Source organism: Aythya fuligula, chromosome 16, assembly GCF_009819795.1.
Source record: "Aythya fuligula isolate bAytFul2 chromosome 16, bAytFul2.pri, whole genome shotgun sequence".
NCBI classification, from domain to species: domain Eukaryota; kingdom Metazoa; phylum Chordata; class Aves; order Anseriformes; family Anatidae; genus Aythya; species Aythya fuligula.
The window spans coordinates 15,228,611-15,241,497 of NC_045574.1; the positions used below are offsets into that span (position 1 = coordinate 15,228,611).

Consider the following 12,887-nt stretch of genomic DNA (forward strand, 5'->3'; position numbering starts at 1 on the left):
TCCTCCCCGTCCCTCCACCCTGCAGAGGCTGCGATGGTCTCCTCTGTTCCCCAGCGAGGAAGGAAATGGAGGGATTTGGAGGTAAATCTGGAGGTAAATTTGGAAGCATTTGGAGGTGTATTTGGAGGTATTTGGAGATAAATTTGGTGGTGTATTTGGAGGTAAATTTGGAGGTAAAATTGGAGGTGTATTTGAGGTAAGTTTGGAGGTTCATTTGGAGTTACTTGGAGGTATTTGGAGGTCCATTTGGAGATATATTTGGAGGAATATTTGGAGATGTATTGGAGGTACTTTTGGAGATAAATTTGGAGGTAAATTTGGAGGTGTATTCGAGGTAAGTTTGGAGGTCCATTTGGAGGTGCATTTGGAGGTAAATTTGAGGTATTTAGAGGTAAATTTGAAGGCTTATTAGATGTAAGTTTGGAGATCCATTTGGAGATGTATTGGAGGTATATTTGGAGGTACGTTTGGAGAAAAATTTGGAGGTAGATTTGGAGGTGTACTCAAGGCATATTTGGTGTATTCGAGGTGTGCTTGGAGGTAGATTTGGAGGTAAAATTGAGGTATTTCGAGGTAGATTTGGAGGTTTATTAAAGGTAAGCTTGGAGGTCTATTTGGAGTTATTTTGAGGTATTTGGAGGACCGTTTGGAGATGCATTTGGAGGGATATGTGGAGATGTATTGGAGGTATATTCGGAGAGAAATTTGGAGGTAAATTTGGAGGTGTACTCAAGGCATATTTGGTGTATTCGAGGTGTACTTGGAGGTAGATTTGGAGGTAAAATTGAGGTATTTCGAGGTAGATTTGGAGGTTTATTAAAGGTAAGCTTGGAGGTCCATTTGGAGTTATTTGGAGGACCATTTGGAGATGCATTTGGAGGGATATGTGAAGATGTATTGGAGGTATATTCGGAGAGAAATTTTGAGGTAAATTTGGAGGTGTATTCGAGGTGTATTTGGAGGCAAATTTTGAGGTGTATTCGAGGTGTATTTGGAAGCAAATTTGGAGGTGTATTCGAAGTGTATTTGGAGGCAAAACTGAGGTACTTGGAGGTAGATTCGACAGTTTATTAGAGGCAACTTTGGGGCTATTTGGCGGTGTACTGGAGGCCCGTTTGGAGCTACACTGCGCTACAACGGCATTAAAAATGGCGGTGTATGGGGGGGGGGGGGCGCAACCGGCGGTCTCCTAGCAACGCGCGGCGGGCCGGCGTGCCCGTGACGCACGCACGCGCGCGCGGCGCGTGACGCACTTCCGGCCGGTACGGTGGACGTGTCGGTGCGCCATGGAGGAGGCGGCGGCGCTCAACGGCAGCGCCGGGCCCGGGGCCTCCCCCTCGCCCCCCGCCGCCACCGCCTCCGCCCGGCCGCCCGCCACCCCCGAGGGCATGGCGCTGGCTTACGGCAGCCTCGTCCTCATGGCGCTGCTGCCCATCTTCTTCGGGGCGCTGCGCTCCGTCAGCTGCGCCAAGAGCAAGGTAACGGTAACGGGCCCAACGGTAACGGGCCCGCACCGGGAGGCGGGGGGGGGGGGGGGGGGGGGGGGGGGTACCGGGGATGGGGGGGGGGGCCTGCAACGGTTCCTCGCGGCCTGCACCGGTTCCTCGCGGCCCTCTGGGGCTGTGCCTTGCGAGGGGGTCGGGGGAGGCACCGGGGAGCTGCCGGTGGCCGGTGACCCCCCGCCGGTGCCCCGGTTCCCCCCTCCCGGTGCCCCGGGACCTCCCTCCCCGGTGCTTCAGGCCGGCACCGCAGCGCATCAAGGAGGGTGCTGCTTCCCGAGCCCGGCTTCTTGCTGTTATTTGTCCCCGGGGCTCCCGGTGGTGCCCCGGAGCTCCCCGCAGCCCGGTAACCGGGGCCGTGAGCCCCGTGGTCCCGTCCGTGTTTCCCTTCCCGAGCTGCCAGTGCCTCCATGGAACCGCTTTGCATAACGGCTCCTGCGGCCGGGCGCCCTAACGGGTGCTGGGTGCCGGTGTCTGCCCGCTGGGGGCACAGCAGCCGCGGTCCCCGGTCCTCGGAAGGGGACCCCCGGGGTGGGGAGGGGGCGTCCCAGCAGCGAGGTGAGGACCGAGGGGCTGGCGGGAGGGCGGCGGGGCTGGGAGCGCGGTGGCCATATGGTGTGCACAGATGGGGACGGGCTGGCACGAGCCGCCAGGGGCCCGGCTCTGCGCCGGGTAGAAAAGGGAATCAACGCGGTGCAGGAGGAGGCAGCGCTGCTCCCTTCCCCAGAGGAAAAGCGCAGGGAGCTGGAGCAGCCCCAGGAAGGATGGATGCAAATCTGCTTTTCCCATCCTGGGTTCTACCTGTGACGCAGCCCCAGCTCTGGGGACCACTGGGGGCCAGCTGCTGGGCTTCTCCTCCCCAGAGCCACCGCGGTGCTGCCACGGAGCCCTGCGGGGCCCTCGTTGGGTCTGCCGGGTACGAGGGCACGGCACAGGTCACCGTAACCCCCCTCGTGTCCTCTCCTTCCCTCCCCAGAACTCATCGGAGATGCCGGAGACCATCACCAGCCGAGATGCTGCTCGATTTCCCATTGTTGCCAGTTGCACCCTTCTGGGGCTCTACCTCTTCTTTAAAGTGAGTACACCCCAGGAACGGGGCTGGGTTCCCTGGTGCTGGGGCAGAAGGCACCCGGTGCCCCCAAGCAGGGGACGTGCCTTCTCCCCAAGCTGCGCAGCCTTTGGGTAGTTTGGGGCCGCAGAGAGGCACCTCGCTGGCTCCTGGCCTGCTGGAGAGAGCTGAGGAGGTGGGGTTTATCACAGCGAGCTGGGAATATTTGAATTTACAGCCTTATCTCTGCTGATAGCGGGCACCGTGCAGCAGCCAGCCCAGGTGGCTTCCGGCCTGCCTGAGCCTCTGCGGGCTGGCAGCACCGTGCACGGGTCTGTGCCACGGGGAAGGGCTGCATTGAGGCCACTGAGGCTGCGTGGGGACCAGCTCTGTGGCAGGGCGGGCAGGATTTGGCCTCCCCAGCAGCGTTCCCTGCTCCCCTGGTTGAATTCCCTCTGGATTTGCCAATGGGGTAATGGGGCTGCAGCTCCTCCTTCAGGCTAATGTTAGGAAAGCAATGAAGGAGTAAATCTGCCCAGCTGCTGCTGGAGGGGGCAGTAGGGCAGCCCCCTGATCCACCAGCCTCCTCTTTAGGTGTCAGGAAAGAGTTTAGGAACGTGCAGTGTGCCCCCATGGTCTGTGGTGTTCCCTTTTAGTGTCTGTGCTGTGCCCTAAGCTCTGCTGCCACCCCGTCCTTCCTCCCAGGAGAGCAGGAGGGCCCATGGCTCTCTGGACGTGGCAAATCACTTCTCCAGGGGTGCTGTGAGCTCTGAATCACAGCGTGGGATTGAACCGAGCAGCAGCTGTGTGTTTTGGGGGGCAGGAGCTCCAATAACACCCCGCAAAACTGGAGCAGGGAGCGCTCGGATGCTGCCCCGCTCCCTGCTGCTCTGCGGGGACCTGGCGGGGGAGCTGTGCCCTCCTTTCTGCAGCACAGGAGTTATTTTTTGAGCTGAGCGGCTCACAGGTGTGCCACAGCTCGTGCGTTCTGCGAGCAGGCAGCTATTTCCAACGTATTTTATAGCAGCAGGGCAAGGATTTGGGTTATTGCAGCTCTCCTTCCCGTCCCCGTGGAGCCCCGCCGCAGCGGCTGTTGGTCACAGTGAGGCCTTTCCCTTCGGTATCAGCGAGGAGAACGCAGCAGTAACCCCCTCCCCGTGGTTTTCCCTTGCAGATATTCTCTCAAGAGTACATCAATCTCCTGCTGTCCATGTATTTCTTCGTGCTGGGGATCCTCGCCCTGTCCCACACCATCAGGTAGGGTGCTGAGCTGAGCTCACGGCGGCATAAAGCACCGTCACCGCGTGGCAGAGCCAAATCCCAGCTCCTGGAGGCTTTTCCCTCAGAAGATCTCGAGGGGAGGCAGGGCTGGAGCATGCTGCGAGCCCGTCCTGCTGCAGGAGCTGGGGCAGGCCAAGGCTCAGCAGTCCCAGTGGTTCTGTGCTCCGAGCTCATAGCGGGTAGAGCCAGCATCCCACCCCGAGGAGCTGCCTCGAGGAGGGCCGAGCTCCCCAGCACCGCAGTTCCCTTCCTGCAGCAGCTGGCACGGGCAGCTGGAGCTCTCCGTAACGTCCCCAACATCTCACACTCGTGTTTGGTGCAAGGTGCTGAAAGCTCGGGCTGTTTCAGTAACCGAAAAGCAGAACTGGTTTCCTGTTTCCTGAGCTGGGGACCAGATGCTTTCCCTAGAGCAGCGCTGCCGTTCCGCCTGGGCTCTGGCCCTGCTCCCAGCTCGCTCACAGAGCTGTGGCCTGGCCAGTTCTGGGTGCCCAGAGGCTTTTTGGGGGCACAGTGCAAGCCCCATTAGGGCTGGGTTCTCCCTTCCCATATGAGGCGCTTTGTGCCTGTTCCCTAGAGCATTTGGGGACTGTGAGATGCCAGTGGATCCTCCCCTGGGGGAGCACAAGTTCCCACACTTGGTGACAAGCTGGGGCTCGTTCCAGTCCCTGACATGGCAAACCCAGGGACTTCCCTGCCCTGCGAGGGGACCGATGTTCATGTGGAGGTGCTGGGCAGTGCCTCGTGCGGGGTTTCTGTAGAACTGCCCTTCTCTGCAACCTTTTTTTTTTCTCTTTTCCCAGCCCCATGATGAACAGATTCTTCCCTGCAAACTTCCCCAATAAACAGTACCAGCTCCTCTTCACCCAGGGCTCCGGGGAGAGCAAGGAAGGTACGTTAACCTGCCAGGCCTTCCAGGTTCTTGGATGCTTTCTCCCTTCACTGTTCTGTTCCTTGTTTACCTGTTTCGACTTTCAGCCCTTCTGGACAACCTTCCCGAAGACTTTCCTCTTGCTCCTTGCTGTGCCTCTGCAGCCAGCGTGAGCGCTGCCAGCTCTGCACAGACGTGTGTTGTCTTACACCAGCACTCTCCCTGTTTTTATCCCTGCCTGTCAGGGAGTTCCCAAACCCAGAGAGTTACAGATCGGGGCTCATGGCTGGTGTTAAATGCCTTACCTTCTGACGATACCACCAAGAGTTAACTGGGTGCAGGAAGAGGGAGCAGGTCTGCCCCTCCTTGCCCTAGGAGAGAGCCTGAATCCAATTTCCTTATTGACAGAAGGCTGGCAGATGCTGTCCTTGTGGCAGAGTCTGGCTGAAGGAGGAGGTCTGGCTCGCAGTGCAGGCTGCTCACACGTCATTTGGACCTGGGGGCCGTGAGCACGGCCGTTTTTAGGGGAGGATTCCCCTTTTTGGGGCACGAGCGCTGCGGTCTGGGGTGCTGCCCCGCCGTGAACTCGCCCCCCTCCACGGGAGGGGAAGCTGCCGGGCCTGCCCCGCGGCTGACTTCTCTCTTTTATTGCAGAAATAGTGAATTACGAGTTCGACACCAAGGATCTCGTGTGTCTGGCCCTGAGCAGTGTTGTCGGGGTCTGGTACCTGCTGAGGAAGGTGAGAGAGCCTGCTGGGGGGAGCAGGGACTGGGCAAGGCGTGAGGCTGCGGCTCTGCACGTGCCCCGGGGACCCACCTCTCCTTTTTTTTTTTGTGTCCTCCTCAGCACTGGATCGCCAACAATCTCTTCGGGCTGGCGTTTTCCCTCAACGGGGTGGAGCTGCTGCACTTGAACAACGTCAGCACCGGCTGCATCTTGCTCGGGGGCCTCTTCATCTACGACGTCTTCTGGGTAAACGGGAGCACTCCCCAGGGCGGACGCGAGTTGCAGCCGGTGGCGGAAGGCATGTGCGTGGCCTCGTGCCTCTTCGGAGGCAGCGCGCTGGCTGAACACACGCTCGCAGTCAGGATTTCCACTTCCTCAGCCCGGAGGGGTGCGGTGGGGATGACAGAATCAAACGGAGGCCGAACGTGGCTCAGCGAATGGCCGTGTTTTGTAGTTCCTGGCTTCGAGTGCTCAGGGCTGCAGGGATCTCGTCGGGGAGCCTGGTTGCTGTAGGCTGCCCGTGTGCTGAGCACGTCCCGTCCTGGTGACCTGCGTTCCTAGGAGCTGCCCGGTGCCTGGCTGCAGGATGAGGCTGTTTTGGGCTCTGCTGCTCCTGTTTGTATCGGTGCCTCAGCTCTGTCATCAGCTGGCTTCCTCGGTGTCCTTCTGTTCTGCACCGAGAACCAAATGCTGGAGTGCCTCCAGGCGTTTTCCCTCAGCCAGCACAGCCCTCCCGTGTCTTTATTCCCAGGTTTCCCTTATCTTGCTGCAACGGTTCTGGTTCCTTTTCTCCTGACTCCTGTGTAATGTCTGTATTCCTCGGTCTTTCCTGTCCACCTCCACCTTCCAAATCACTGTTTCAAGGTGTCTCAGAGCTTGTGGACCTTGAGGTCTGTCCAGCAGCACCACAGATGCCTGAGGAATCCTGCCCTGTTTAAGCCAGTTTTTTTTTTTTGTGTTTGGCCAGTGCTCCCCGTTCCACAGATCTCAGCTGTGCTTTGTTTGTCCGTGTGCCACCTCCAGTGCTCCCAGCAAGAGACCTCACGTACCCAGTGCCTTGCGTTGTGTTTGGGGTGTGAGCGTCCTCACAGAGCTGTGCAGGACACAACCCTCTTTGCTCGGCCTTGCTGTTGCCCATCCAGGTCGGCTTCCCCACGTGGAGCTGCTCCCTGCAGGGACCAGGCACTTGGCTCTTAGCGTGGATTTAATCACAGAGAGATCCGAGGAGAATTTCAGAAAGGAAGTGGAATCACTTGGTGTGCTGATGGTAGTGTTTTCCCCTGTGTGGTCCTGGGGAGAAATCGTACCAGATTCTTTTACCTGGTGCCAGCACGGAGTGTTGTGGCTCCGTGGCAAAGACCAGAGCTTGCTTTAAGGATTTTCTTGATGAAAGAGCTGAGAGCTGTAGGCATTCACCAGCGTGTGGCTCGTCTCCCTGCTGCTGGGCAGCCAGTTCTGGAGCTGGAAGGGAGCAGAGAGGGGTGTTTGACCTCCGTGTTTACAGTCCATCCCCAGAGGTGCTGGTGTTTGGAGCTGATGGTGCAGAACAGGCACTGACCTTGGAGCAAACGTCACTGACAACTGCTCCGTCCTTGGGACTTTTGGGCTGGGACCTGCAGGCAGCTCCCTGCACCCCGTCAGACTTTGTACCGGTGGCTCCCCGGGGCTGAAGGCAGCCTGCTCAGGGCTCAAGGGGTTCTCCGAGCACTGCTGGGCTCCCCTGCCCACAGCCTCTGGGTGCTGCTGGGGGGAAAATGCTGCGGAGTGCGTGTCCCCGTGCAGCCGTCCTCACCCCGACTGCTCTGCTTGCCCCTAGGTCTTTGGCACCAACGTGATGGTGACGGTTGCCAAATCGTTCGAGGCTCCGATAAAACGTGAGTAGATGCTCCCGAGCTCCCCCCAACAGGGGTGCAGTTGCAGCTGCTTTAAAAAAAAAAAAAAAGTGTGAATTTGGGGGCAGTGGCTCACGTGCTGGGAGCTGCGACTGAGCCCCATGCATGGGGCTGGCCCCAAATCCCTCGGGTTTCCCACTCCAGTGCCCAGGGCTGGCCCAGGAAGGAGCGGGAGGGGGTCTGGGATGGGGCTGGGGTCCTGCCTGGTCCCATTTGGCCGGGCACGGTGGTGCTGAGCTCTGCCCCAACCTCTCTGCTCGCAGTGGTTTTCCCTCAGGACCTGCTGGAGAAGGGTCTGGAGGCCGACAACTTCGCCATGCTGGGGCTGGGAGACATTGTCATCCCAGGTGAGGACACAAGGGGGAGAACGTCACCAGGACTGAGTGAGGCAGCCACGGGACACCAGGCAGGGGGCTCGTTCCTCTTGCTGTGCTTTTTTTTGCTCTGTCTGAGCCCCCCCAACCTCACACCGGGACTGGGAGCTGCGTGGGTGGGTGCCAGAGCCCCCCGGGTCTCCCCTTGGGGTCGGGGCCGTGCTGGTGCTGTCCCAGTGCCACGAGAGGGCACTGTGAGCCCAGGCACGGCCGCGGGTGGCTGAAGGCTCTGCCTTCCTCTGCCTCCATCCTCTCCTTCTCCCTGCAGGGATCTTCATCGCCTTGCTGCTGCGCTTTGACATCAGGTGAGGGGGTGGTGGGGAAGGGTCCCGCACAGGCTGGGTCTTGCAGCGTGCTCCCGTTGTTGTTGTAGGGGGGAAAAAAGGGGAAGAAGAAGGCAAGAACTCGGTTGTGTGCACTCATCTGGGGCTTGGGGTGGGGATGCAGGAGAGCAGAAATGAGCAGGGCTGGGCGTGGGGGATAAATCCTGAGCTCGTGAGCATTGCTCAGGGGAGCAACGTGGGGAGAGGGGGGGGGCAGCAGCACCCAGCGACCTCGCGGGCTCCCTGACCCCGAGGAGCAGGGCTCGTGCTGCCGTGGCGTGGAGGAGAAGTGGAAATAAAGTGAGACGGAGCTGGGGTGCTGCTCGTGTGTCTGCCCCCACGGGGGAAGGCAGCTCCTTCCCACGCAGGGCGGCTGCACCTGCTGGTGGGGCGTAGCTCCCAGCCCCACACCAGCAGCCTCTGGCTCGGGAGCTGCTGGGAACGGGGCTGCCTCGTGCAGCTGCAGCGGGGTGGCCCCGCTCCTGTCGCTGTTGCACAGCCCCTCTGCTCCCTGCCAGCACTTCCAGGTGTTTCCACCCACATCCTGCCTGCACCTGCTGGGAATCCCAGCCATCAAACGCCACGTGCAGCCAGCAGGCAGCCGGGGGAGGACAGCGGGGGGATCCTCTCCCCGGGTCCCAGCACTGAGTCGTGCACCCCACGGCCACCCAGCAGTGGGATCTGGCAGCTTTTTCCCTCCTTCCCCACCACCTCGCATGGCTGTAACCCCATCCAGCCCCAAAAAGGACCGGGGGCTGTGCTGGTGGCAGCCTCTGTGCTGGCCCTGAGGCCGTGCAGAGCTCTGCTCCCTGCACCCCGACCTGGTGGGAGATGTCCTGGGCAGCTGGGCCAACTCATTTTGATCCAGTGGCATCTCACAGTCCGAGCTAAGCTTGCTCTGCTCCCTTCCCTCCAGCCTGAAGAAGAACACGCACACGTATTTCTACACCAGCTTCGTGGCCTACATCTTCGGGCTGGGCCTGACCATCTTCATCATGCACATCTTCAAGCACGCCCAGGTGAGCCCTGCCCTTCTGCCCCACGGGGGCACGCGGCCGGACGTGCCAGCCTGGCCACAAGCGTCCCAGGCACGCCAGGAAAAAGCAGATGTGTTCCCTTGGCTTCACTTTCCCAGCTCCTGCCTGTGCCTTGCCCTCCTCCAAACCCCCGTGGGTCTTCCTGGAGCTGAGCCCTGCCCCGGGGAGGCTGCTTCAGGCTGAAAACAGCACGGAGGAGCACAGTGGGGGGCTCCAGGAGCACTCTGCGGGTGCTGTTGCTGCCCTGTGGGGTTTCTCGGTGTGTTCACAGCCCGCAGTGGGTGCCCAGATGCTTCTGGGGCCCGAGGAGATGCCCAGGAAGGCGCTGAGCTGGGGGTGAGCACGGCCACCCGTGCTCCTTGCAGGCACCTTGGCTCACGGGTGGCAGTTGGGTGCTGTCCATGACCCCAGCGCTCACCTCCACCCCTCTTTGGGGTTTGCACCCCTCTGCCAGGCAGCCTCTGTGCCACTTTGGGACCCCGTGGCAGGGTTTTTGTCCTTCTTGGCTCTCACAGCAGCTTGCTGGGGCTCTCCCCTCTCTGCACAGTGGAGACTTGGTGGGGACAGAGCCCTGCCCTCCCGAGGGGCCACCTTTGGTCGGGTTTAATCTATTTTTTTTTCTCTCTGGCAGCCTGCTCTGCTCTACCTGGTCCCCGCGTGCATCGGATTCCCCCTGCTTGTGGCCTTGGCGAAGGGAGAAGTAACCGAAATGTTCAGGTGGGCCTCGGCGGGGGTCGGAGCTGTTTTGCCCACGGCGCTGGAGCACAGGAAGCATGCAGATGTTCCCACGCCCGGGCACAGCTGGAGGGACAGGTTCATCTGGGCAGGCTGTGTGTGTGCATGCGTGTGCGGAGGCGGAGGGAGCCGGGTTTGTGCTCGGACACGCCAGGCCTGGCTCCTGCCACCTCCCGGGAGCCCTCGGTGCCCTACCCACGGGGCAGGCAGCGTTTTGGGAGCTGCCGAGCTCTTCCCCTGCTCTGGCAGGCAAGGGAGAGGGTGGGACCGCGCACCTGGTGCCGAGAGAGACTTGGTCATTGTGTGTCCCAGCGCCCGTGGGTGGGGGAGGATGGAATTGGAGCCAGCTGCGGGAGCAGCCGGGGCTGGTTCGAGCACATCCCGGCTTCCCCGCTGGGGTAAGGGAGGCGTTTTGCAGCTGTCTCCCTTGGGACTGCAGATGTGGGGGGGAAAAAAATAAAAAAAGAGCTGGAAAATGGGATCTCTGCTGTGCTCCAGGCATCGCAAAAAGGCTTCTCCTGCTGGGCTGCCCCCTCCTGCACTCACACACAGCCCCGGGCTGCGGGGATGTTTGTTCCCTGCCCGTGGCTGAGGGCACCTGAAGCAGAGCAGGGAAGGCAGCGTCCATCCAGGGCTCCTGGGGGTTCCTGTGGGGGCCAGTTTGAGCCCCCAGCCTGCCCAGGAGGGGAAGGAAAACCAGTGCCTGAGCGCTGTGAGGGCTGTGGGGCTGCCCCAGCCTCCTCCCTTCCCCTGGGAGCCGCAGGTATGCGTGTTCCCACCGGGCTGTCAGCTGGGCCCGGCTCCCCCCAGCCCTGCAGCACCTGCCCCGTGCTTTGATGTCGGCTTCTGACGATCGCTGCTGCAGGCACCGAGTGTCCTGGGCTCGTCCTTCCTGTGCACCTGGGCTCCTGCAGCCTCTCTCCCGTGCGCCCTGACTCACTCACCCGCCCGCAGCGGCACCTCCCTGCTCCTGCCCCAGGAAAACAAAACGGGGAGGGGGGAAAAACCCAGCTGAGGGGCTGCAAACCCACCCCCCCCGGGGAGCCTGGCGGCTGGTTCTGGGGGAAAAACGCCCCCAAAGCGCTGCCTGCTGCTGGGAGCTGAGCTCTGCCAGGGCAAACGGTGGGGCTGTGGGGCTGGAAATGGCTCCAGGTGCTGTCGGGGGAAGCAGGACGTGGCAGGGCTCCTGCCTGCAGGCTTCGTCCCTCACTGCAAGGAATTCCCCCCCCAGGTGTAGCTCCTCTGCAACGTTTCCACTCCTCCCAGTCGCTCCCTGGGCTCGCTGCCCGGTGCAGCTCCCTGCACGCAGGGGGGGTTTCGGCCTGGGGGCAGCTGGGTGCTGTGGTGATGATGGTCAGGTCCTGACCTTGGCTCTGAGCTGCTCCCCTGCCGTGCCCCCCCCTGTCCTCCAGCTGCACCAGAGCCTCTCTGCTCCCCCTCTGCTCCCCCAGGGGCTGCCTCCTCCCCGGGTCCCAGCCCTTAACCCCCCCCCAGGGCTGGCGGAGGGGCAGCGGGCTGCCCGCGCAGGGTGCTGGGGTTTCAGCTGTCTCACTTGGAAACTCTTCTGCTTTTTCTTTCTCTCTCTCTCTCTCTCTCTTCCCCCCCCCTCTCTCCTTTCTGCCCTGTCCTTCCCCCTTTTCCCTTCCTGCTTCCCTCCTCCTGCAGCTATGAGTCCTCTGCTGAAATCTTGCCGCACACGCCGCGCCTCACCCACTTCCCCACTGTGTCCGGCTCGCCGGCCAGCCTGGCTGATTCCATGCAGCAGAAATTATCCTGCCCCCGCCGACGCCGGCAGCAAAGCCCCAGTGCCATGTAGCAATCGCCCACGGTGCCCTTTTTTTGTCTCTCGCTCTGGCCAGGTAGGGGCTCATCCCGGCTCACCCCTTTCCCCAGCCTTCACCTCGCTGCTCTGGGCTCCCTTCTCCTCCTTTTGGGGGACCAAAGGGGGGCGAGGAGCTGATGGCTCTGCCCCCATGCTCCCAAATCTCCTCCGTTAGGGCCCAGGGCAGCGCTGCGGGGGTTTTGCAGGCAGAGCAGCGTGGCCCTGGGGGTGTTGCTGCTGTTTTTCCTGCAGCCCCCCTCTTGCAAATCAATGCTCAGCCCCACGTGGAGAGCCTGGTGCTATCTGGGGAGCCCAGCTGTGCTTTTGGGAGCAAGGATCAGTGTGGAGGGACGAGCTCAAGGCACAGAACCCACCTGGCCCCCCTGTACCAAGCCCTCCCGGTGCTCCGGGCTGATCTCAGCACGTTCTTGTCCCCAGGGCAGGGCTCCCCCCTGCTAATTGCACCCCTTTGGTCCCTCTTTCCCCAGCTACGAGGAGAGCTCTACCCCCAAGGAGGCGCCGGGGGCCTCCAAAGAGGAGCCCACAGCAGCTGACAAGAAGGAGAAGTGACCTTGCCCGGGGGCCAGGCTCGGCGCTGCCGGGCTGGGGCCCTTCCAGACCTCCCTCGAGTGACAGACGACGAGACAATTGTGCCAGAGCATCGTGTTGTGTGTGTCGGAGCAGCCGCCCAGGTGGGGGGCATCGATGTACGCCGCGTGTCCACCCCCCTCCCTGCTCCCCCCTTCTCCCACCCCGGGGGCCGTGCAGCCCCCCCTTCCCTTTCCCGTGGGCTCCTTTTGGGGGCGCGGGGCGGGCGGGCGGCACCCCACAGGCCGGTTTTTAAATTTTGTATTGTGCATTTGCTTTCTCTCATATTAAACCATCTCAAAGGAAGCGGGGCTGGGGGTTATTGGGGCCGTTCCAGCCTCGTGCATGAGCTCTGGGCGAGCATCCGAGCCCTTCCAGCAGCTTCATTCCCCCCGTTGGGGTCTGGGATCCTTGTTTTTGCACCCAAGTGACCGTCCCCTTCCCCTCCTGCAGCACTCTGCCTGGCCTCGATGCCACAGCACCAATATTTGGGGCCGTGGCCACTGCACCCAGCTCTGGGAACGGGGGTGCTGCGGGCAGGGGCAGCCCCAGCAGCCTTCCTGCTTCCTGCTGGGGCCGTTTGCCCTGCGCCTCGCGGCACCAGCAGTGTCCTCCCTGCCCGCCTCGGGGCAGGCGAGCAGAGGATCCCGCATCCCTCGGGCCGTGCCCGCTGCCAGAATAAATAGAAAGTGT

The 12,887-nt window shown here is 61.4% G+C and overlaps 1 protein-coding gene across 2 annotated transcripts; it reads left to right on the plus strand.

The window, feature by feature from the left end:
- Window positions 1-1,268: 1,268 nt before the first annotated feature.
- On the plus strand, window positions 1,269-12,500 carry HM13 (histocompatibility minor 13). 2 transcript variants are annotated; one of them, XM_032198644.1, is made up of 13 exons: window positions 1,269-1,478; window positions 2,476-2,574; window positions 3,722-3,804; window positions 4,629-4,717; window positions 5,351-5,436; window positions 5,544-5,669; window positions 7,240-7,297; window positions 7,579-7,662; window positions 7,958-7,994; window positions 8,929-9,031; window positions 9,681-9,766; window positions 11,450-11,643; window positions 12,095-12,154. In XM_032198644.1, the coding sequence occupies exons 1-12, from the start codon at window positions 1,287-1,289 to the stop codon at window positions 11,598-11,600; spliced, it is 1,194 nt and encodes a 397-aa protein (XP_032054535.1). In that variant the 5' UTR covers window positions 1,269-1,286; the 3' UTR covers window positions 11,601-11,643; window positions 12,095-12,154. The 2 variants fall into 2 exon arrangements, with proteins under 2 accessions (XP_032054535.1, XP_032054536.1); XM_032198645.1 differs by lacking the exon at window positions 11,450-11,643 and having other exon boundaries at window positions 12,095-12,500.
- Window positions 12,501-12,887: the final 387 nt, after the last annotated feature.

Excerpts from the sequence above, each read along its gene's own strand:
- HM13 (XM_032198644.1), top strand. The coding sequence starts at position 1,287 with ATGGAGGAGGCGGCGGCGCTCAACGGCAGCGCCGGGCCCGGGGCCTCC. Across the intron at positions 2,575-3,721 it reads GGCTCTACCTCTTCTTTAAA|ATATTCTCTCAAGAGTACAT; the intron begins GTGAGTACACCC and ends TTTCCCTTGCAG. Across the intron at positions 3,805-4,628 it reads GCCCTGTCCCACACCATCAG|CCCCATGATGAACAGATTCT; the intron begins GTAGGGTGCTGA and ends CTCTTTTCCCAG.